Here is a 20,926-nt window from a genome sequence, read left to right as displayed (position 1 = left end):
GCCATTAATATGCAGAGCACTATTTTATTTCGGCATATTTATTTTCCACCGATTCCCCATATAAAATCGTGCGTTCAAACATATATTTCTAATCATCATTGTCATTCATTCGCCCGAGTTCCGTCCTCAGTTGGGGGAAGCCTCTCCAGAACAGCTTGAACCTAGAACACAGTATTCGATAATAACTATAACGATAATTCCCAAAAAAAACCACTCACAGTATTGAACCACATTGTGTTCGGTTTGAATATCATTCTCGAAATAAATCCCATACTGCTGGCCGGAGCTATCCCGTGCATGTGTAAATGTTTGACCGTCGTAAATGGTGGAATATGGAAGCCGAAAATCACCGTTGCCAGATCGATCTGATGCTTGCTTGTCAGCACATTACCCAACTCGGTTCTCATTTCCTCTACTACAATCCGAAAAAAACACGAAACTTATTAGTGGCAGTAATAGGATAGTTTGAACAATCATTTACACAGGGGTCTATCGTCAACGGTTAGGGATCGCGTATCGTTTATGTGATACTTTGGTACGGCCAGCAGGTGGTAATTAGCTGCTGGCCGAATATCCTTGAAGATGCAGATTCGTTCATTGTCGAACAGCATCACAGCGTTGGGATCCTTCCCACTGACTATGTTACAAAACACGCAACGTTCCAGCAGTTGTTTGGAAGTCATTTTTATTGGAATCACAGATTGGATGAAGACGGAATTTTGAGGGGCGACGAACTTTGCACTACCTACTCGAACCAGCAAGTGGTTTAATTATAATTATAATAATTATTATAAGCAAAGCGTAAAAACTGATTTGTTTACGGCTGAGCAATGCATACAATTCCATAGAGATTGCACACAAGTAAAAATTGTTGGGAATCTCGGCTATTATGGCGAGTTTACATTAGGGAGATCTATAGCTATAGATGGATTTATTCACGCGAAAATACATGTAAACGGGTGAGAATATATATGATAGACTTCTTCGAGGTATACATAACCACTAAGATTAGAATAAATTCAGGCATATGTAAACACTGGTGAGAAATCATTAAGTTGAATGCAGTTCTACTTCAGGTTAATAAATTCACCGAAAAATATTCATTATATAAGTTCGCGCTAGTGTAAACGGTTGATGTGATTTCTAGAAATCTCATAATATTTCTTCACATGAATATATCTTTAGTCTAAACCCATCGTTACTGTTTTGGACGGATCCAAGATGCTGAAATATAGGTGTTTCGTTCTTGACACTTTCAGGACATGACGTGAGACGAGTAGCTAGACGTAACTTTCAGAATTATTTACTTTTTGTTTGGGTGTGTGGTTGTGATTTCAATGTCAACTCGCTAAGGAAAATAATTGAAGGAAAAAAGTCACAGAAGGTTGTGTCCGAGACACGACCGCATAGTTGACGTAGGATTACGTTAGGCTATCTGTTGCATGCTGATTTTGGATGTTTGAAAAAATATATTGTTAAACTCTTTGATAATGATCTGATGGCCCTGAAAAGGGCCGTTTGGTTTGGTTGTTGGTTATTTTTTGTTCATTTCACCAGTGTTACAATCGAGCTTTCGGTATCAGTGATAGAAAGTTGTTTCAGCTCCGAGGCACGTTTACGAGATTGGCGCTCATATTGCGTGAACATATATTCCGACATATTTACTCGCGTAAAACTTTATGGAGCAACAAAAACAACAATTCACTTCTGTTGTTTTTTTGGCAGCGGTAGCTTTTTCGGAGCCGCTGCTGCTTGCTTCTGTTTTTATTTTGGTGGTTTTCGTTGACACCATCACTTCGAGCTAAACGGCGAATAGCGAGTTTGATACACTGGATATTGTCATGTAGAACCTTGCGATACGCTTCGATCCTCCTTTGCCTTCCTTGCCGCATGAAGTCATGTTGGTTAATGTTGATCTGATATGACCACACTTAAAACACTAAAAACATATATGTTTACCGATCTGAGCGTCGAACAAAATGAGAAATCTGACTGAGCAGCAGCATCAGCTGAAAGAGAGATCATGCCTGAAACTTTCTGCTCATGGAGTTTGCGTGTGCTCGCACTTCTGATGGAGAGAGCGTGCCCGAAATGCTCCGCTCGCGATGCTTGCTGCTGCCACTAGTAGAGTAGTAGTAGTTTGCCGCTGCTTATACTGCCATAGAAGCTTGATGTGAGGCACAGCTAGCCTATTGACCACACAGCTTCGATGCTCGCCTATATATTAGCCGCTTTCACTGCTGCTGCTCTCCACTTGTTGTTGTCCGTTCCACGTCCGTTGTAAGAATGAATGAGATCCACGAATGCTCCTTCCTTTTATATCATTTGGTATGTGTGAAGTAGGCACCTCCTACTCGATTGCCATGCAGCTTGCCGGTGAGAGAACGAATCGGGCGCGAAAAAGAAATGACGTCAATTTCGACCAATCAGGACTGGGTATCTCTGTTTGGATAAGGGTTGAATTTTTTCAATTGTTCGATAGTTAGTTATATTATATATACTATTTTATTCAATGTGAGAAATTGTTATGGAGTGCCGTAATCGTTTGATGCAAAAATCTCATCAATCCATCATGAAATGAATGAGTAACAAGCGTTTGAAATTGGACATTTTTCACGATGCGATCGATTTTCATTTTTCAATTTGTACCCCAATATGTTCCCGAAAGACGTAATCCTACGTCAAAATAAGCAAATATATATATATATATATATATATATATATATATATATATATATATATATATATATATATATATATATATATATATATATATATATATATATATATATATATATATATATATATATATATATATATTCGTGGAATATAGTGCACAACCTCCTTTTGCTCTAGCCAATTACTTGTAACGGCCCATTCCGGATCTCCTTCCCGGTATATGCACAGTATCCTCCTCCCTGAGCGAAATTAGTGGAGCCACAATCAGCGTTATTTTTGTCACCATCGCCACAAGCTGATAGTACTCTTTTCCCCGCCGATGGGAGCCAAACAGAAGTACATTTTGCTTGGAAAGAAAGGCGAAAAGATATACTAAAACATCCTTCTGCACTGTTAAGATTCGACAATAAAGCGCGAGCAGCTATTTTGCCAACGAATGCATTTGTCACCAGAAGATACGACTTGTTTTGTAAACAAATTTGTTTTTTCACGAGCAATGGCCGAAGAGCAATTTTGACATTGCGGTCCACCTATAGTACAACGCCTTGGACGGATCTATATTGATACACTCATAAAAATCCTTGATAACCAAAGGTACCAAATCTCAAGTAATGCAAATATTAGTAGAATGTACATATTTTCTGTATGTATTACCAACGTATGTAAAATGAATTCAGCCTGCGAATGACGGATCTCTATAGTAGCATGTCCGAAAAAAAACCAGAAACATTTAAGAACCAGAGCAGAGGGTCAAAAACTCTGAAGAAGGATGGTTGTAATAGCTGTTATCCATGGTTATTATGCAAAGAATGAAATGAATGAACTCCTAATTACATAATTCGCCACAGGGGACCCCGAGTCTCACTTCTTTCCACTAACGACTATCCTTTCCTTGATAATCGCTAGAGAATCACGCTATTGAGGTCATCTTTCTGGCCTTCGGGCGACGAATATCATATTAACATTCCTTTCCTTCCCCTGGTGACTTTAAGGACGTGGCCAGCGTTGTTATTGACCATTTAAAGCTCGATTCTCCGAAACTTGCACAATGAGAATAATTTGCTACTCTCAAGCGTCATCCGGTGTGTTCTTTGTACAATTTCGCTGGTTCAGGTCAATCACGGAAGCAACTGCAAAGCAAATTTTAACAACAAATTATCTTTTTCTGTTATGTTTTATCATGAAAACTATTGTGAGAGTGCATACCATGAGTAAATTATGTCGAAGTGTACATATTTTCAAATATTATTGGCAACCCTTTGAAATTGAGCAATCAACAGCTGGTTGGAAAACTGGTCCGAAATCAACCCCCTATTGTCCGGTCTTGTCATTCACACCCGTTTACATCTATTTTCACGTGAATAAATCCATCTATAGCAATGGATCTCCCTAATGTAAACCCGCGATTAGGATCTACCCAATCTCAATATTACCAACCGTATGTTAAAAGAAGACCGGATTCAGCAAGGAAGCAAACATATATTCCATCTGAAAGCGTTCGTGACGCAGTTTATGGCACTGTATAAGAAGTTTCTCAGCCAAGCCTCCTCAATGCAAATGGATGATTTTTGAGCGATTCTTTGAGATCGTGATTTGCTTCCGTTTTATGAAAAAAAAAAATTGTGTTCATCTCACGTTTATTCACTACACATCAATAATTAAGGTAATGTTTAACTCTAAACAAAGCACGCCTTGTCGGTTTCCAATCACTAAAAAACCACTACCGGTTTCGAGAATTGCAGCTGCGTTACGTTTCCAAGATTTGCCTTCATTATCGAGAAATTCCTCTGCAGGTGTATCAACCGGACCGCATTTGACACGCCTGGGGATGCCAACAACTCGGATCTAGCGTTGAAGGCAATTGATCAAATTGATGTCGTGAGGTTGGGAATGGTTTTCTCGGGTGAGGGATGTTTTTCCTTCAGAACCTTAACCACCCTGTAGATTTTAACCACACCCTGTCGGTTTCCTGTAGCCAGAAGAGGATTGTTCGGACATACAACCAAAAATAATCCATTAACGCAACCTTCATCGGTCATTCACAAACCGACACTTTTTCAACTGGTAAACAGTCTGAAATGTATACGAATGCGCAACAAATACGTTTTCTGCAGAAACTATAACTTCTATAACCATTTGCCGTTATGTTTTGGTTTCACAGTTGTCTGACTGCTGCGATGAAAATTCGAAATTCACCGCCTGTTTGGATTTGAGGCGAACGGGTAGAATGCAAAATATTCTAGCTTGATTGGATTGTGAAATCCAATCGCCGATTATGGTACTTGGATAGGGGTGATTGGCTCCACATCGATCCAACATTGGCCTTGGACTTACTAGATTCGCAAGAGGAGAGAGATAATTTTCGGATAGTTCATTTTTCACCCTTGAAGAATTTTACGGTACTTACGTATTCACGCCACCGGAGTGCAATTTTCATTACGAATTTATTTTTTCGTAATAAAACTTATTGTGAGTTCAATGTAATGGGAGGCGGAGTCCTCATAGAACGAGGATAAGTAACTGGGGCAGCTCGTGAAGTCAACCGCCGACTCGCCATCGGAAGTGGGGGCCTCTCGCAAGCAAACTTGTGTTCCATCGATTGTTCGGTTAATTTGAAACAGGAGCACCAGGTAAACGTATGCCTCCGAAGGATCGTCTCCTATGGTTCAAACTAACCAGGCAATCGGTGAAACGCAAGTTTGCTTGTCGCCGCTTCCGACGGCGGGTTGGCAGCCGACTCGAATTGCGTCACCTTGGTGGCTTAGGCCGCCACGGTTCATTATCCTCCTTAAATGGGGACTTCACCCCCATTACATTGACCTCAGAATAAATTTTATTACGGAAAAATCAATCTATATAAATAAAAATGAATCGCCAAATGTGTTGTTGAGCGAAAAATTCGTCCGATTTGAGAAGTGTTTATTTTGTTGTATTCGTTTTTACTAACAGATAATAGTTACCAGGGTGTCGGCCTCATATGAAAACCTTGAAAATCAAGGAATATCAGGGAATTTCCTCACCAATCAGGGAGAAATTATGATTTGAGGTTTTATAATGCACAGGATCACATGTTTCTCAAGTAGTTAACCGTTTCCTTCTACCACTTGTCATCTTTTGAATTTTGAATGTCGTTTGAAAGAATAATTGATTACTCACATTGTTCTATCGATGTCATGTTCGGAATAGAAAAATGGAATAGAAAACATTGAATGAATTTTCGTCATTCGAAATTTTCATTCGATTTTATTCGCAACTTAACAGTAACATCTTCAGCCGTATGTATATGTATTATAACTCTTTAGGGACTGTTCACACACGACGTGGGCAAAAAAAACACGATTTCAGACTCCCCCTCCCCCTCCGTGGACAATCATGGACATTTTTATATCCCTCCCCTTGTTGTCCACGTGGACATTTTTCCTTTTCTACTAAAATAATACATCCATTTTATTCCTTTTAAGTTTATTTTTTTTAATTTTACTAGCTGTACTTTGTCATGCTTTGGCACATTGCCATATGTTTCATATAAGTTTAATTTTGAAATACTTTTGAGCATACAATATTCTATCTGGCTATCTAGTTTGTCAACACGGGAAAGCGTAATATACAGTTGACCAGGTGAGAAACAATCCACATCTGAATATAAACGACATAATTCCAAGGATTGATTCTGAGCGTTACTGATTGTGATTACAAACGCCAATCAAACTATGTTTATTTGATATGTTTATTTGATTAGATGAAAATCTTCATCAGAATTTTAGTTCACGATTTTTTAAACACTCGAAAAAAATGTGTTACTATCGCATAGAATACATAATTAATACAAGAAAGTTCATTTACGCTTACTACTTTATCTCAGAATTGTGCCTCTTCCATCTGGAATTGCCTCACTGCGCATACGTTATAAACAAATGAGAAATAGATTTTTCCTAATTCCCCCATTTTCTTCAAAATTTTTGAAAAAAAATCATGTCATAACAACAATCCTTGAAGTGGATTGTGTATTGTGTCAAAGTATGGGCTCCATCGGTGCCGAACCTTTCGAGTTCTTGAAGCGCGTACAAACGAACAGAATAATTTTATATGAATATTTTTATATATAATAGAAGTGCCGGTAAGAATCTATGTTTTTTTCAAAAATTAATGCTTTATTCTGCAAAAATGGTTACAAATTTAATATTCGAAGTATTACCCATCGCTAGTCACAACTTTTTCCCATCTTTCTGGAAATTCACGGATCCCTTTGCGGAAATAATCGGCCTGTTTATCGGCTAACCACAAATCGATCCAATTTTTGACTTCATCAAAACAACAAAGTGCTGGTCAACCAGGCCATGTTGCATTGATCGAAAAAGGTAGTAATCGGACGGAGCAATGTCTTGAGAATACGGCGAGGGGATAGGACCTCCCATTTCAGCGTTTCCAATTATGTTTTGACCGGTTTCGCGACATGTGGCCGGGCATTTTCGTGCTGCAAAATAACTTTATCGTGTCTTTGCTCGTATTGTGGCCGTTATTCCTTTAGTGTACTGCTCAAACGCATCAATTGTTGTCGTTAGAGGTCCTCCGTAATGGTTTCATTCGGTTTTAGCAGCTCATAGTACACTACACCCAGTTGGTCCCTCCAAATAACAGCATAACCTTCTGACGGTGAATATTCCGCGTGGCCGTCGATGTTGATGCATGGTATCCATACGTTTTCCGTCGTTTAGGATTGTCGTAATGGACCCACTTTTCATCGCCAGTAACGAATCGATGCAAAAACACCCTGAAAATGAAGTAACATTCGATAGGAAATTTTGAAAATTTAAAAGTGTTCTATCTAGTTATAGCTTTGACGAATACATTATTTTATAACGGAGTTACAGCGTTTGAAAAGTCACTTGAAATTTTCGATTACGCTCCTCCAACTATTTTGGCCACTCCGGAATATGATCGATCGTAGGAAATGCGGGATCATCTTCACTCTCGATTTCCGATTCACCGTAAATCGTCAGCACAATACGAAATCTTTTTCGCTATAGTTCGGAGAATTTTCTGAGTGCAGTAATAGCATTTTAAAAATATTGAAAAATAAAAGTTTTAAGTTATTAGTATTATTTTGTTAGGATTTTTTTTTCGCTTAAATCAGTATTAAACGTTATGCTGGAATTAGAACAGTTTACCAGAGAGCAAATCAACGCCGAATGAATCAGTCGACCCTCCCCATTTTTTTTCGAAAAGTCATAGCTAGGAAACTCGCTGTCCGTTGAATGAATTCTGGGGAAATCAATGAACTTTCTGTGAAAATTTAGAGAGAAATTTAAAATTCTAAATTCTTGAATACGGAACACATTCAATTTCGTGTCCACGTGAACACAGTATATACCCCTTCCTCCCTCTACGTGGACAAGCGTGGATATTTTCCTACCCCCACCTACCCTAAAGTTGTCCACGTGGTATGTGGACAACCCCTTATCATACTAACGATAAAATAATAATAATTTTGTTAGCATTGTATATAAAATAGCAAAAAGCTGAGGTTTTGTGCCCAGGTCTGGTACGATCAACGTCTTAAATAAACAAAAAAAAAACAAAAATAAAGTAAATCAAAAATTTCAAGCTTAAAGGGTGTGTCACATCAAATTGCATCACGGAAAAAACGCTGTAGAAATTCACCCAGTAGACCGATCCTTTCGAAAATTTTAGACAGTAAAATAAAAACTATTAAACAACTTTTGGCATTTTCTTTTTATTCATACTTCGAGCCCAAGCCCGTATGCTCGCACCTTCCTCTTTACCCCGTCCATAAGGTTCTGTACAACGTCAGGTTGTAGTTTTTTTTTAACAGAAATCCATTTTCTCTTGAAGTCCGCCTCCGATTTGACAACTTTTGGGTTCTTCCGGAGGGCCTGCTTCATAATCGCCCAATATTTCTCTATTGGGCGAAGCTCCGGCGCGTTGGGCGGGTTCATTTCTTTTGGCACGAAGGTGACCCCGTTGGCTTCGTACCACTCCAACACGTCCTTTGAATAGTGGCATGAAGCGAGATCCGGCCAGAAGATGATCGGGCCCTCGTGCTGCTTCAATAGTGGTAGTAAGCGCTTCTGTAGGCACTCCTTAAGGTAAACCTGCCCGTTTACCGTGCCGGTCATCACGTTTACCGTGCTCCGCTTTCTGCAAGAGCAGATCGCCTGCCACACCATGTACTTTTTGGCAAACTTGGATAGTTTCTGCTTGCGAATCTCCTCCGGAACGCTGAATTTGTCCTCTGCGGAGAAGAACAACAGGCCCGGCAGCTGACGAAAGTCCGCTTTGACGTAGGTTTCGTCGTCCATTACCAGGCAATGCGGCTTCGTCAGCATTTCGGTGTACAGCTTCCGGGCTCGCATCTTCCCCACCATGTTTTGCCTTTCGTCGCGGTTAGGAGCCTTCTGAACCTTGTATGTACGCAGGCCCTCCCGCTGCTTGGTCCGCTGGACGAATGAACTTGACAAATTCAGCTTATTGGCGACATCCCGGACCGAACTTCTCGGATCACGTCTAAACTGCTTAACTACGCGCTTGTGATTTTCTTCACTGACGGAGCATCCATTTTTGCCGTTCTTCACCTTCCGGTCGATGGTTAGGTTCTCGAAGTATCGTTTTAGTACTCTGCTACCGTGGATTGGACGATTCCCAGCATCTTACCGATGTCCCGATGTGACAACTCCGGATTCTCGAAATTAGTGCGCAGGATTAATTCACGACGCTCTTTTTCGTTCGACGACATTTTTCCAAATTTACGAAAAATTGACAGTGAAGCATGGCCAACGTGATCTATACACTCTTATCTGATTATAAGCGAGAGCTGAAGATATAATTCCTAAAAATTAAATTTCTACAGCGTTTTTTCCGTGATGCAATTTGATGTGACACACCTTTTATTTCAGGTTTTTGTGAATTTTGTCTCTCATTAAACGTGAAAATCAATAAAACTGAATAAATGTGTACAGGTGGCCATAGTTTTTGCGTTAGGATCGATCTGGGTCGATGTGTCAGTAAAATGATCATAAACAAATATTAGAATCAAAACAAATACCGTGCAACTTTTATATTTATTTATGGTAGAATATCTGTTATCAAAAGTATTTGTGGGAATCTCGAAGATTAGTGTTTGTTTTGTACACAATGGAGACAGTTCAAAACAGCTGTCGTTTATGTTTAATTCCAATTGTGAACGATTCGTCAGAATCAGCACCTTTTACGATAGAAATAAGTCCACTAAGCGAAACGCTCAACAGTGTCTTCAATTTCAATGTAAGCTTATGAACTCATTTTGAATCAAAGGAGAGCTTCCTATTCGGATCGACTTTTTGTTTCCAGTTTGACCGCATAGACCAGCTGCCAAAGCATGTATGTCAGCAGTGCTGTGCGATTGTGGACGATTTCCAGATGTTCTCGGAAAAAGTCGAGCAGAATCAAATTTATCTGCGATCATTGGCTACGAAATATGAGACCCTGGATGACGACTCAAAGCTAGAGGCTAAGAGTGAGGATATAATTCCTCCGGAGTTGGTAAAAATTGAGCCAGAGGTGCAGTCCAACATTGATGAGAATTCCGAATGGAACCAAGGAGGGGACAATTTGGATGGGAACAGCGATGAAGAGGACGGTGGAAACGATGATGAGGATGATGATGATTATGACGGTGAATGTGAAGTAGGAGAAGATGACAGCGATGAGGATGAAGATTGGAAGCCACAACCGATGGAGGTGAAGGAAGAGGTTGATAATACGATAAAAACTAAACGAAAATACACGAAAAAAGGGTTCGCTAAACAGAAGAAAATTAAGAAAGAACCTAGACATGACCCGTCGAAGGAATATAGGAGTAAGCCGAAAGAAGAAATCGAGGAAGAGGATAGGCAGATTTTGGAATATTTTAAATTTGCATGTGAATTATGTCATGAAACTGCGGAGACCTTCATAGAGCTGCGAAGGCATTTTCGCGAACAGCATGGGCAGAGAGGCTATCATCGATGTTGCAACAAAAAGCTATTCAAGAGGTGTCATCTACTTGAACACATACAGGTTCATTTGAATCCCAATTTGTATGGTTGCGATTTATGTTCAAAAAGCTTCAGTTCTAAGGAATATCTACAATTGCATAAAATGCAGGCTCACGCCTCGGAAGTAGACCGACCGTATAAATGTGATAAATGTCCGAAGAGCTTCATACAGAAAGGTCAACTCTCCTCCCATATGGGTCGCCACCAAATGTATCAGTGTACAAAATGTGATAAGGTGCTGGCCGGAAAAGGTTCTCTAAGCGCTCATATGGTAAACATGCATAGCGACGAAGGACGTATGATTTGTGATACGTGCGGTCGGGAGTTCAAAACAAAGCCCTGCTTCGACAAACACGTTCGGAAACATATGGGATTGATTGAGGATACCAGTATTCAGTGCCACGTGTGCCATGTGGTGCTCCAGAACAAGGCAACCCTTAAGAAACATGTCATCGCCAAACATACGCAAACGGATGAGTTGTTTATCTGTAACCAATGTGGGAAACAGGCTCCCAACAAGTTCGCCCTGGAATCTCACAAACGGAAGGTGCACTGCGAAGAAAAATACCAGTGCGAGTTTTGCGAGAAGCGATTCAAGAATCCGGTCACCCTGAAAGAGCACCGAGCATCGCATACCGGGGAGATTCTCTACTCCTGCCCATTCTGTGCCACCACGTTCAACTCGAAAGCAAATATGTACGCACACAAGAAAAAATCGCATCCACAGGAGTGGGCCCAGGAAAAGCTAAGTAAAGCTCAGTCGCAGCCGCAGACGCAGTGATGCAGCTCAACTAACAGTGGACAAATTAGATGTATCATCTCGAAACAGTACTACACTTGTGAAATAAGTTTCTAGTTTTTAATATATTTACTGATAAGTACTATCTTGTGATTTCATTGTGTTCACAAAGCGCGAAATCCAGACACCTAGTTTTTTTTCGCAATACATGTGTCCCAGCTACAACAGCAGTGACATCTGTACGTGGAACAAACAAACCTGAATGACTGGGATGGAAACACCGCCATAAATAAGTATTGCGATATTCAAACTATCTTATTTTAGTGAACTTATTTTAGTTTTATGATCCACAAAATGTTCCTATTGGCGAATTTACGCAAAGCAGTTGATTCTGCTTATTGATTAGAGCTCAGAATCCCAACAGTAATGATGTTTGTCTATTCTACGCACTCAAAAGCAAGATTCGTTCGTGATTATTCATTGTATCTCTATTTAAACTCATTTCATTTCAAGTATATGGTAAGAAAATTTGAGTTTTGTATATTTACGATGGTTTCAACACGCGATTTGTCCAAAGTCATAGATAATCTTCGAAAATTTTAAGTTTGATAATTCATTCAAGTTCTGAATACTGTGAATAATGGCGATGAAATCGATATAATATAAAGTTATCATATATTATCATATCATTGATTATTTAGGGGCCAATACAAAAAGGATTTGCAGTATTTTTAGCGCAACACATGCTACTCATCGTATACCTAGTTGAAAAAAATTAAAGCAGGGTGGCCACCCTTTCGGGAGAAGCGAGAAATGCGGGAAAAAGTCGGAAATCAAAATCCATCGAGAAAAAGTCAGGAATTGCTTGACGAAGTCGGGATTTTTTTGCTCAGTGTTTTTTGTGGAGTTCTAAAATGTTACCGTAAGTGTTTTAGCGCGTTACGACCTTCTAAGCAGCGTGAATCTGTATTTTTCAAAAAATCCTACTCTGTTGAAGAAAGTAATTCAATGTTCCATGGATAGCCCAGCAGTAAACGGGAAAATGTTTTAGGATTTTGCAAGCAAGGCTAAAGAACTTACATCAAACGCGTCGTACGAAATTCTCAACATTGGTAGCAGCGGATTCCGTACGGTGCAGAATTTCCGCTTCCAAGGAGGGCTGAGAAAAACCTAATGGAATTCGGATGACTTTTTGAGAGCATTGTGCTGTCTGTTTAAAAACATTCCTCTGAGAAGAGCAGATTATACAGCCGTAACGGGTTCAACTGTATTTTCGTTGACGTTTTGTGATGTTCGCTAGGTGGACGAATTTTTAAAGAATTTGTTCATAAGATCACCTTTGACATATCCCATCAATGTATATTGTATATTGATTACTTAATGTATATTAACCCGGATGTGATTTCGAACTTTCCGGATATAGCGAAGAAACAGATGGAGTTATGCTTGAAGGTATTCGTCGATAAACAACATGAGTATGAACAACTAAAGAGTTATTCGTGAAATTTCGACGTATTCGCAAATAATACCCGAAATGATAAACCAACAAATTAAAAAAAAAGGATTACGTAGTCCTAGGTCCTAAGCGGTAGTGTCTCGGATACAACCACTCGAATTTTTTTTCTTTGTTTCATTCATAACAAAGAATGGCTTGATATAAGTGTTGTAATTTACATTTTTTTTCTTACTTTTTACTCAATATGAATTCGATTGATTCGCCATTATCCACAGCATGAGCTTCTGAAATTTTTTTGGAAATTAGTACTCATTACCTGCAAGCATTATCAGATGAGCTGATGCAGCTTTGCGTAGAATCGTCATTTGCAGTAATCTCTGATTCGTGTTAGGCTTGAAGTTAGTCAGCCAGTTCATCAAAATCCTCCCATACAGATCACTGTGTATCGTTTGCAGTGATTTGTAGTAGTTCCGCAGACGAGTATTTAGCATCCTTATCAACGATTTGTATGCATTGCTGTATTCCATTGACCCCAACCAAGTTCCCTTCTTGTGAGCGGTGTTCAGTACGAAATCTTATCTTTTGAACAGCTTCTAGCCTAAAATACTAAATTTCTCTTTCCAACAGCTTAGATATTAAAAGTTCATCATCATTTATAATTGAAAACAATCTTGTATTCCCCTTTTCTGAACAAGTTTTTATATTTTGTATCATTCGTATCTCGTGCTGTCCTCACGCTTGCGTTGTTGGGATGTTTGCTTCGGTTGCTTTTAGCTTTTTCTCCTTCCATTCCTCGGGATGGTTCTTTTTCGTGTGCGTGTACAGGTTTGCCTTCGAATTCATCGTTACCCCGCAAAACTCACAAGCATACAACACTTCGCCCGTGTGGATGGTACGATGTTCCTAAATTGTGAAACGCTCGTTAATGTATTTACATGAAACTTGCGAATTCTTCCAACAAACCTTTAAATTAATTGCACGCTTGAACTTTTTCCCGCAAAACTCGCACTCGAACTTCTCCACTATATGAACAACGCGCTTATGGCTCCAGAGCGCACGCGAGTTCGGGTACTGCTGCTGGCAGACGTCACACGTGTGGACACCACCCATCTCATTGTGCGTGAACCGCAGATGCTTCTGCAATCCACGCTCACCCGTTAGCCACTTCTGGCAAACGGGACATTGGAACTTTTTCGTAACCTCGATACCCATGTGTTTCATCACGTGATTCTCGAAGCAAACTTTATTGAGAAACCCTTGCCCGCATGTATCGCAAATCATCTTCCGGTCTATTTCGCTGTGCATTTTTATCAAATGCACACTCAGTGCTCCCTTGTTCGATAGCATTCGGTCACACTGCGGACACTGTACTTTTTCGTGGCTTGCCATATGGGCTTCGAGCATACATTTTTTGGCGTAAGACTGTTTGCAGCGAGTACACTTGAATGGCCGTTCCTCTTCGCTGCTGTGTGCTTTCATTTGATGCTGTGACAAATAAGCCTTGTTCTTGTAGTTCTTATTACACAACTCACATCGGAATGCACTTGGATTTGTGTGAAAAGTTATGTGATGAAGCAAGAAGCTACGCCTGAAAAGTTTCTTTTTACAACATACAACGTAACCTGATCGATTATGGATCTCCCGAAAGTGGCTCATCAAAGTCACAAAGCTTGGCGCTGGGTCCCCGCATAGATCGCACACCATCTGATAGAAGTCATGTATTAGCTTGTCATCCCGCTCGAGTTCCTCCTTCGATTTAGTGTTTGTTGTTTTCTTCGGTTTCTGGTCGACATCATGCCGGCGACGTCTGTTTATTCCTGTGGGACGCTTCCTTAATTGCCTACCTGGAGGAACGTATGTTTCTGAGGAATTTTCGCTGTCACTAGATGTTCCTTCTCCCCTATCCGATTCGCTCTCGAGTTTAACCGTATCAACACTCGTCCGACCGCCATCGAAGCTATCCTGCTCTACCCCTTCAACTAGTTCAACTTTAACATTTTCGAACGATACTTCCACCTCAAAGGTATCGGCTACGCTCACTCCGCCAATTCGTTGCTGATTGAGGCGTACTTTTTCCGAGTACTTATAAAACTCCGAGATAGTATAAATGCAGCTTTGGCAAACTTTCGATGAGTACCCATCCTTAGGTTCAATCTGAAAAATCGTAAAAATCGATCTATGAGCAAAATGCAACACAATGAATATAATGAGACATACCGAGAAATTGAACACCTGCTGTATCTGTTGTTTAAACTCAGGATCATCGATTGACCGGACATTTTCGGCGAAAGGATCCAGACAAAGCCGACAATCACTGCTGGTTAGCTGTTCCATCTTTGGATGTCGTTAGTTCCGAGGCTAAGTTAAAGCTGGTTTCAACGCTCAACGTTGTTATAATGAATTCATTGATATTCTCACATCCAATTTTTGGGAAAACATATACTGGTGATGTTGGTAAACAAACCGAATACTGTCATTCAGCTGCCCCTTGGTATACCCAAGGCGCGTAGAAGTATATCCTAAGGTGGGCCAACTTGCTAGAACCACTCTTCAGCCATCTTGGAAGTCTACTGTGTTTTGTTTGTAAACAAAACCCAATACGCTAGTGCCGAAGCTCGCTCCTGATCAGTCTGTCTCTTTCACGCTTCAAGGAAATAGTTCCCCTTCTGCTTTCTTCCGTACTGTTTTCATATACCGCTCCCCTAACCAACTTAGTGACGAAACGGCCTCACCTAGTACCATAGACCCGTCTTGGGTGTACCCAAAGCGCTTGTATAAATATATGACAGGTGAAGCAATATTCATTCAGCTGCCCCTTGGTGTACCCAAAGCGCTTGTATAAATATATGACAGGTGAAGCAACATCATAACTTCAATAAGAAGGGGATTACGGTTTGTGGAGCGGGGTTGTTTGTTTTGTTATTGCTAGGATAGGTTTGTAAACAATACCGACAGCAATTCCAATATGGCTGAAAGTGCATTTCATATGATTGTTTCACCTGGTATGTATAGAGGCGCCTTGGGTGTACCAATGTCGTACGACATTTACTACAGGTGCGATAGATTTTTGTATCATACACGAAACTGTTGACACTGATAAGTTCCGTCCACATACCACGTGAACAGGGAAAGCACGATTATCAAAAAGAACCCTTGATTGAGGTGTGTCCTAAAATTTTCTATCCTGCGTGTAATACAGTGGAACCTCGATTATCCGCGAGCGGATGATCCGCGATGCGGTTTATCCGCGAAAGCGAGTTCCATAGTAATGCTATGGATTTTCCCGGATACTATCAGTGAGGTGTAGGATTTTGCATTTTTATTTTGGTCATGACCTTCACATTATTTGACTTCTGGTGTACACAACCTTATAGATGGATAGTTTAATGATTCCTTTATTGATAAAACATAGTTATCATGCTGAAATATTGTGTTTGCATCTCTTTTTTAGTCATTTATTGCATTATCCGCGATTTTCGTGATCCGCGGTGCCCTAGCCAGACTATTCCATGGATAATCGGGGTTCTACTGTACTTCTTAACCCTCCTGTACTCGCGTGCAAAACCATAACACGTATACTCGCGCACGGTGTCACAGACCGAAAATTGAACTTCTCTGTAATGTTGCCATTGTGTATTTTTCAGGCTTCATTGGCATTTATTTGAAGAAGAGGGTATTATTAAGTGAAAAAACTCCAAAAAGTATGGTTTCTTCGGCTTATTATGTTTTAATAGTCATCTAATTCAGCCTTCTTATTTTTGATACTCCAACACAAATCACGAAATTCGAATTTTTCTCTGTCATTAATTAAACTTAAGCAACTGAATATAATTCATGGAAGTATAAAGAGCTATAAAATAACATAAAAACGTATTAATCGATTGTGGTTTCATTGGAGAATCAGAACATAGCATAACTGCATGCTCGAAACAAGCATAATTTTTACATTTCATGCAGTTGTTGCGTGTTTTTCGGGTCTTTTATCGAAGAGAAGAATGTATAACGACCTTCTAGATAATCACCAGATGATAAAGGTTCTGGAATATTATTAGCATCCCTAGTTGTTTTTGCTGTAGTAGGCATGAACTAGGATGGTTACTATTAGCAACGTGATTTTTCACTACAGTTAGTTTGAGCTGAGCACGAAATAAAGATAGACGCTTTTACTTAACACGTGTTCTTTCCAATTGCAACAAATTTGGCGACGAGGACAAAGTGAAAATCGGAGTCAATAGAAGCTTACATCATCTAAAATGGCAAGCGGATGTGGAGAACCAACCGGAGAAGCGATCCAGGACATGCAAACGGCGATTTTGCAAATCACCCAGCTCTTGCAGCGGTTTGCAGTTCCCAGGCAGCCAAATCCGGAACACACGTTGGAAGCCCTTTCTTCCAACATCAGCCAGTTTTCTTTCAACCCAGAAAATTGCGTCACATTCAAGAAGTGGTTCGCACGCTATACCGACCTTTTCGAGAGCGACGCGCAGCATTTGGATGATTTTCGGCTGTTGCTGCGAAAATTGGACACAGCTTCCCACAGTCGGTATTTGAATTACATCCTTCCAAGGCTCCCTAAGGATGTTACGTTCAAGGAGACCGTGGAAACGTTAACCAAAATTTTCGGAGAACAAACCTCACTTTTCCGACGCCGGTTCCAGTGTCTCCAACTGGCGAAAAGCGAAGGAGACGGAAAGGTAAACCGAGCGTGTGAAGATTTCGATTTTGCGAACCTAACAATCGACCAGTTCAAATGTCTGGTTTTCGTGACCGGACTAAAGGCATCCAAGCACGCTGATATTCGGACGAGATTGCTCACCCGGATGGAAAACGAGAGACCGGACGCACCAGTGACTCTTCAAACTCTCATCGACGAGTTCCAGCAGCTCGTTAATCTGAACTTCCTTTTCTTTTTCTTGTTTTCTTGTCGATATTGTTCATTATAAAAAAAATATCCCCGAAACTGTAACTGTTAGAAATTACCGTAAGCCACCGATTAGTTTTTAGTTTACTTTTTACAATTCTTCCAAAAGTGAAATTATTTCACAAGTGTGTATATGTAGGACCATTATATTTAGCGAATAACTATACGAAAGTCAAACATTTGTATTTTGCTTTTGAACGTATGAATCTAACGACGAATAGTTAATATATGGATCCGTGCAATCCAGTTACAAAAGGGATTGAAATCAAATAAGAATAGTCCGGTAATGATCTTATGCATTATCTATATATATAAAAATGGAGTGATGTCTGTCTGTGTGTCTGATTATTATAGACTCGGAAACTACTGAACCGATCGACATGAAAATTGGTATGTAGGGGTTTTTGGGGCCGGGGAAGGTTTTCGTGATATTTTGAGACCCCTCTCTAAGGGGGGGCTGCCATACAAATGAAACACAAATTTCTGCATTACTCGGAAATTAATCAAGCAAATGAAACCAAATTTGGCATGTGGAGGTTTTAGGATGCAATAAATGTTTCTATGGTGATAAGATACTCCTTCCTCCTCTCTTAGAGGGGGCTGCCATACAAATGAAACACAAATTTCTGCATTACTCGGAAATTAACCAAGCAAACGAAACCAAAGTTGGCATGTGAAAGTTTTAGGGTGCAATAAATGTTTCTATGATGGTTAGACAGTCCTTCCCACACTCAAAGGGGGGCCTGCCATACAAATGAAACACAAATTTCTGCATTACTCGAGAATTAATCAAGCAAATGAAACCAAATTTGGCATGTGGAGGTTTTAGGATGCAATAAATGTTTCTATGGTGTTAAGATACTGGTATGTAGGGGTTTTTGGGGCCGGGGAAGGTTTTCGTGATATTTTGAGACCCCTCTCTTAGAGGGGGCTGCCGTACAAATGAAACACAAATTTTTGCATTACCCGAGAATTAATCAAGCAAATTAAACCAAATTAGGCATATGGAAACTTTAGGGTGCAATGAATGTTTCTATGGTGGTTAGATACCCCTCCCCCCTCTCTTAGGGGTGGCTGCCATACAAATAAAACAAAAAATTCTGCATTACTCGAGAATTAATCAAGTAAATGGGCGGGACGAAGTTTGCCGGGTTAGCTAGTATTCAATAAAAATTCCACACCACTAACATTTCATTCAACAATATTCTAGTATATGAAAAAAGGCACTTGTCCAAAAAAGTTACTCCTATACTCGCGTCGGTGTGTCAGACCGAAAGTGTTAAAAAAGTTGCATAGTCCCGTTTGTACCAACACATGGGATACGCTAAACGATAACGAATGACGAATAACGAAGCTAGAGAGAATCGCATAGTCGTAGCGTTGATATTTTCTGAGAAATGAACGAATTATTGATTTCTCGGTCTGACAGACCAATGCGCGAGTATAGGAGTGTTAAGGAAGGTGGCAACTTCCGGCAGACACTTCGTACTGTACAGCGTCAGCATCAGTCAGCCACAGATGGACCGTCATCGGGATCTTGATGTTGGGATATATATTCGGCATCATCAGTTACCTCCACTTCCTCCTCACCTCCAGGGGGACGTAAAGCAACCGGTCCCCTGCTAGTCGTTTCTGCCCAGCATCAAGTAGATCTCGTCAATTATTATGGACACAACGTCACGCTTCGCTGAAAAGATGTTTTTCGACAGCACCTTCACCACTGTTTCTGGGTGATTCCTTTCTGCTCGGACACTGTCGACCTCGATTGACGCTTCCGCATAAAAATATGTATTTTGGCCAGGTACTTTAGTTTGGCTGGTTGCTCCAACTTCCCGGCCCAAGTGCGGAAGAATAAGGCCACGTTGCTCTCGTTCTTCCTCATCAGCTTGGGCTTCCTTTTCCGGTCGCGAGGCATCATCGGACGGCCGGAACTAGGCTTCCGTTCGACGCTCTCGCCTTTCTTCAGAATGTAGAAGACGTTGTAAATGTGGACACAATGTTCCTCACGATGTTCAAATTCTTCGTTCCGGGATGGAGCTGGTAGTACGAACAAAGTATTGAGCGTAGTTTCTTGACAATTTTCGCCATGGATGCTTCACTTTAACTGATAAAGCCGTCGAAACATTTCGAGAAAGCTTCGCGCCGTTAGAAATGCCAACTGTTCTTGTTCCCCTTATCGTGAAGGGGAAGGAACAAGGATCTTAGATTTAATAACAAGTTTTCTGTTTAGATTTTAGAATACAGATTGGCATCTTTTAAAAAACAATACAGTGCAGCAGTTCGTGAAGGGCCACCACCAAGCACATCACGAATGCTCCCACTGATCCCGTATAAGTTCCGGAGGTTCTCGTACTTTGAGCAAATACAGTCGACGTGTTCGACTGAATTGTGAATCTCGCACATGTCCCAAAGAGCATGAAAGGGCCCCTGTTGATGTTGTGAGACATCTTGCAGTGGCCGGTTTTTAGCCTGGATAGGATTCGTTGTGCTCCCTTGGCCGAGTGGTTAGCGTCATAACTAACATGCCGGGTGTTCGGGTTCGATTCCCGTTCTGGTCGGGGGAATTTTTCGTCAAAGAAATTTCCTCCGACTTGCACTGTGATCACGCGTATTCTAGAGCTTGCCACTCAGAATGCATTCAAGGAATGCAGGTTGTGGATCCTTCGATTCTCCGGAGAAACAGTGTCGCTTGAACGGACCATGTTTCCATTCAAAAAGTTTTAAAAGTGTTGGCGAGGAGAATTTATATAATGTATACGTTTTTGCGAATAATTCAGCCTTATAATTATTTTGCAGAAACGTTGAAATAACATAGTATCAGCCTGAATTCACGAATGAAGAAAAAGCAAGCGGTTTTATTACACACCCACGCTTCGCGTTTCAAATTACGAAATTTACACTAAATCGAAGAACAATAGTAACATAGGGTTCTTCGAACTGGATAGAGGCTTCCAGTGAAATATTTGCACGTTTTATTTGTAAATTTCGTAGATACCCAGCAAACATTAAATCGTATAATTTTGCACGTGCTAAGTCTTACAAGAAATCAGAATAAATCATAATCGCATATAATATCAATCAAAGTATGTATCGTGTAT

The 20,926-nt window shown here is 40.4% G+C and overlaps 3 protein-coding genes across 3 annotated transcripts; 1 reads left to right on the top strand and 2 right to left on the bottom strand.

The window, feature by feature from the left end:
* Nucleotides 1–4: 4 nt before the first annotated feature.
* LOC129768878 (adenosine 5'-monophosphoramidase HINT3-like) lies at nucleotides 5–1,001 on the bottom strand. Its single transcript, XM_055770815.1, has 3 exons — nucleotides 482–1,001; nucleotides 219–415; nucleotides 5–161 (listed from the first exon to the last, which is right to left on the bottom strand). Exons 1-3 carry the CDS (start codon nucleotides 681–683, stop codon nucleotides 102–104), a joined length of 459 nt encoding a protein of 152 aa, XP_055626790.1. The 5' UTR covers nucleotides 684–1,001; the 3' UTR covers nucleotides 5–101.
* Nucleotides 1,002–9,720: 8,719 nt separating this feature from the next.
* LOC129768481 (transcription factor grauzone-like) lies at nucleotides 9,721–11,657 on the top strand. Its single transcript, XM_055770166.1, has 2 exons — nucleotides 9,721–9,960; nucleotides 10,027–11,657. The coding sequence occupies exons 1-2, from the start codon at nucleotides 9,832–9,834 to the stop codon at nucleotides 11,491–11,493; spliced, it is 1,596 nt and encodes a 531-aa protein (XP_055626141.1). The 5' UTR covers nucleotides 9,721–9,831; the 3' UTR covers nucleotides 11,494–11,657.
* Nucleotides 11,658–13,480: 1,823 nt separating this feature from the next.
* On the bottom strand, nucleotides 13,481–15,381 carry LOC129768485 (transcription factor grauzone-like). The gene is made up of 3 exons (XM_055770173.1): nucleotides 15,125–15,381; nucleotides 13,871–15,061; nucleotides 13,481–13,810 (listed from the first exon to the last, which is right to left on the bottom strand). Exons 1-3 carry the CDS (start codon nucleotides 15,239–15,241, stop codon nucleotides 13,640–13,642), a joined length of 1,479 nt encoding a protein of 492 aa, XP_055626148.1. The 5' UTR covers nucleotides 15,242–15,381; the 3' UTR covers nucleotides 13,481–13,639.
* Nucleotides 15,382–20,926: the final 5,545 nt, after the last annotated feature.

The sequence above is a fragment of the Toxorhynchites rutilus genome, chromosome 2, assembly GCF_029784135.1.
Source record: "Toxorhynchites rutilus septentrionalis strain SRP chromosome 2, ASM2978413v1, whole genome shotgun sequence".
Lineage (NCBI taxonomy): Eukaryota > Metazoa > Arthropoda > Insecta > Diptera > Culicidae > Toxorhynchites > Toxorhynchites rutilus.
The sequence above is the reverse complement of the archived record's forward strand: the minus strand, read 5'-3'. Positions and strand labels throughout refer to the sequence as shown.

Bases quoted from the DNA above. Each gene is read 5' to 3' on its own strand.
- LOC129768878 (XM_055770815.1), bottom strand. From the start codon at position 683: ATGACTTCCAAACAACTGCTGGAACGTTGCGTGTTTTGTAACATAGTC. The intron at 416-481 runs GTAAATGATTGT...TTCGGATTGTAG, and splicing joins CGTTGACGATAGACCCCTGT to TAGAGGAAATGAGAACCGAG. The intron at 162-218 runs GTGAGTGGTTTT...ACTGTGTTCTAG, and splicing joins ACACAATGTGGTTCAATACT to GTTCAAGCTGTTCTGGAGAG.
- LOC129768481 (XM_055770166.1), top strand. From the start codon at position 9,832: ATGGAGACAGTTCAAAACAGCTGTCGTTTATGTTTAATTCCAATTGTG. The intron at 9,961-10,026 runs GTAAGCTTATGA...TTTTGTTTCCAG, and splicing joins ACAGTGTCTTCAATTTCAAT to TTTGACCGCATAGACCAGCT.
- LOC129768485 (XM_055770173.1), bottom strand. From the start codon at position 15,241: ATGGAACAGCTAACCAGCAGTGATTGTCGGCTTTGTCTGGATCCTTTC. The intron at 15,062-15,124 runs GTATGTCTCATT...ACGATTTTTCAG, and splicing joins AGCAGGTGTTCAATTTCTCG to ATTGAACCTAAGGATGGGTA. The intron at 13,811-13,870 runs GTTTGTTGGAAG...TTCACAATTTAG, and splicing joins AGCGTGCAATTAATTTAAAG to GAACATCGTACCATCCACAC.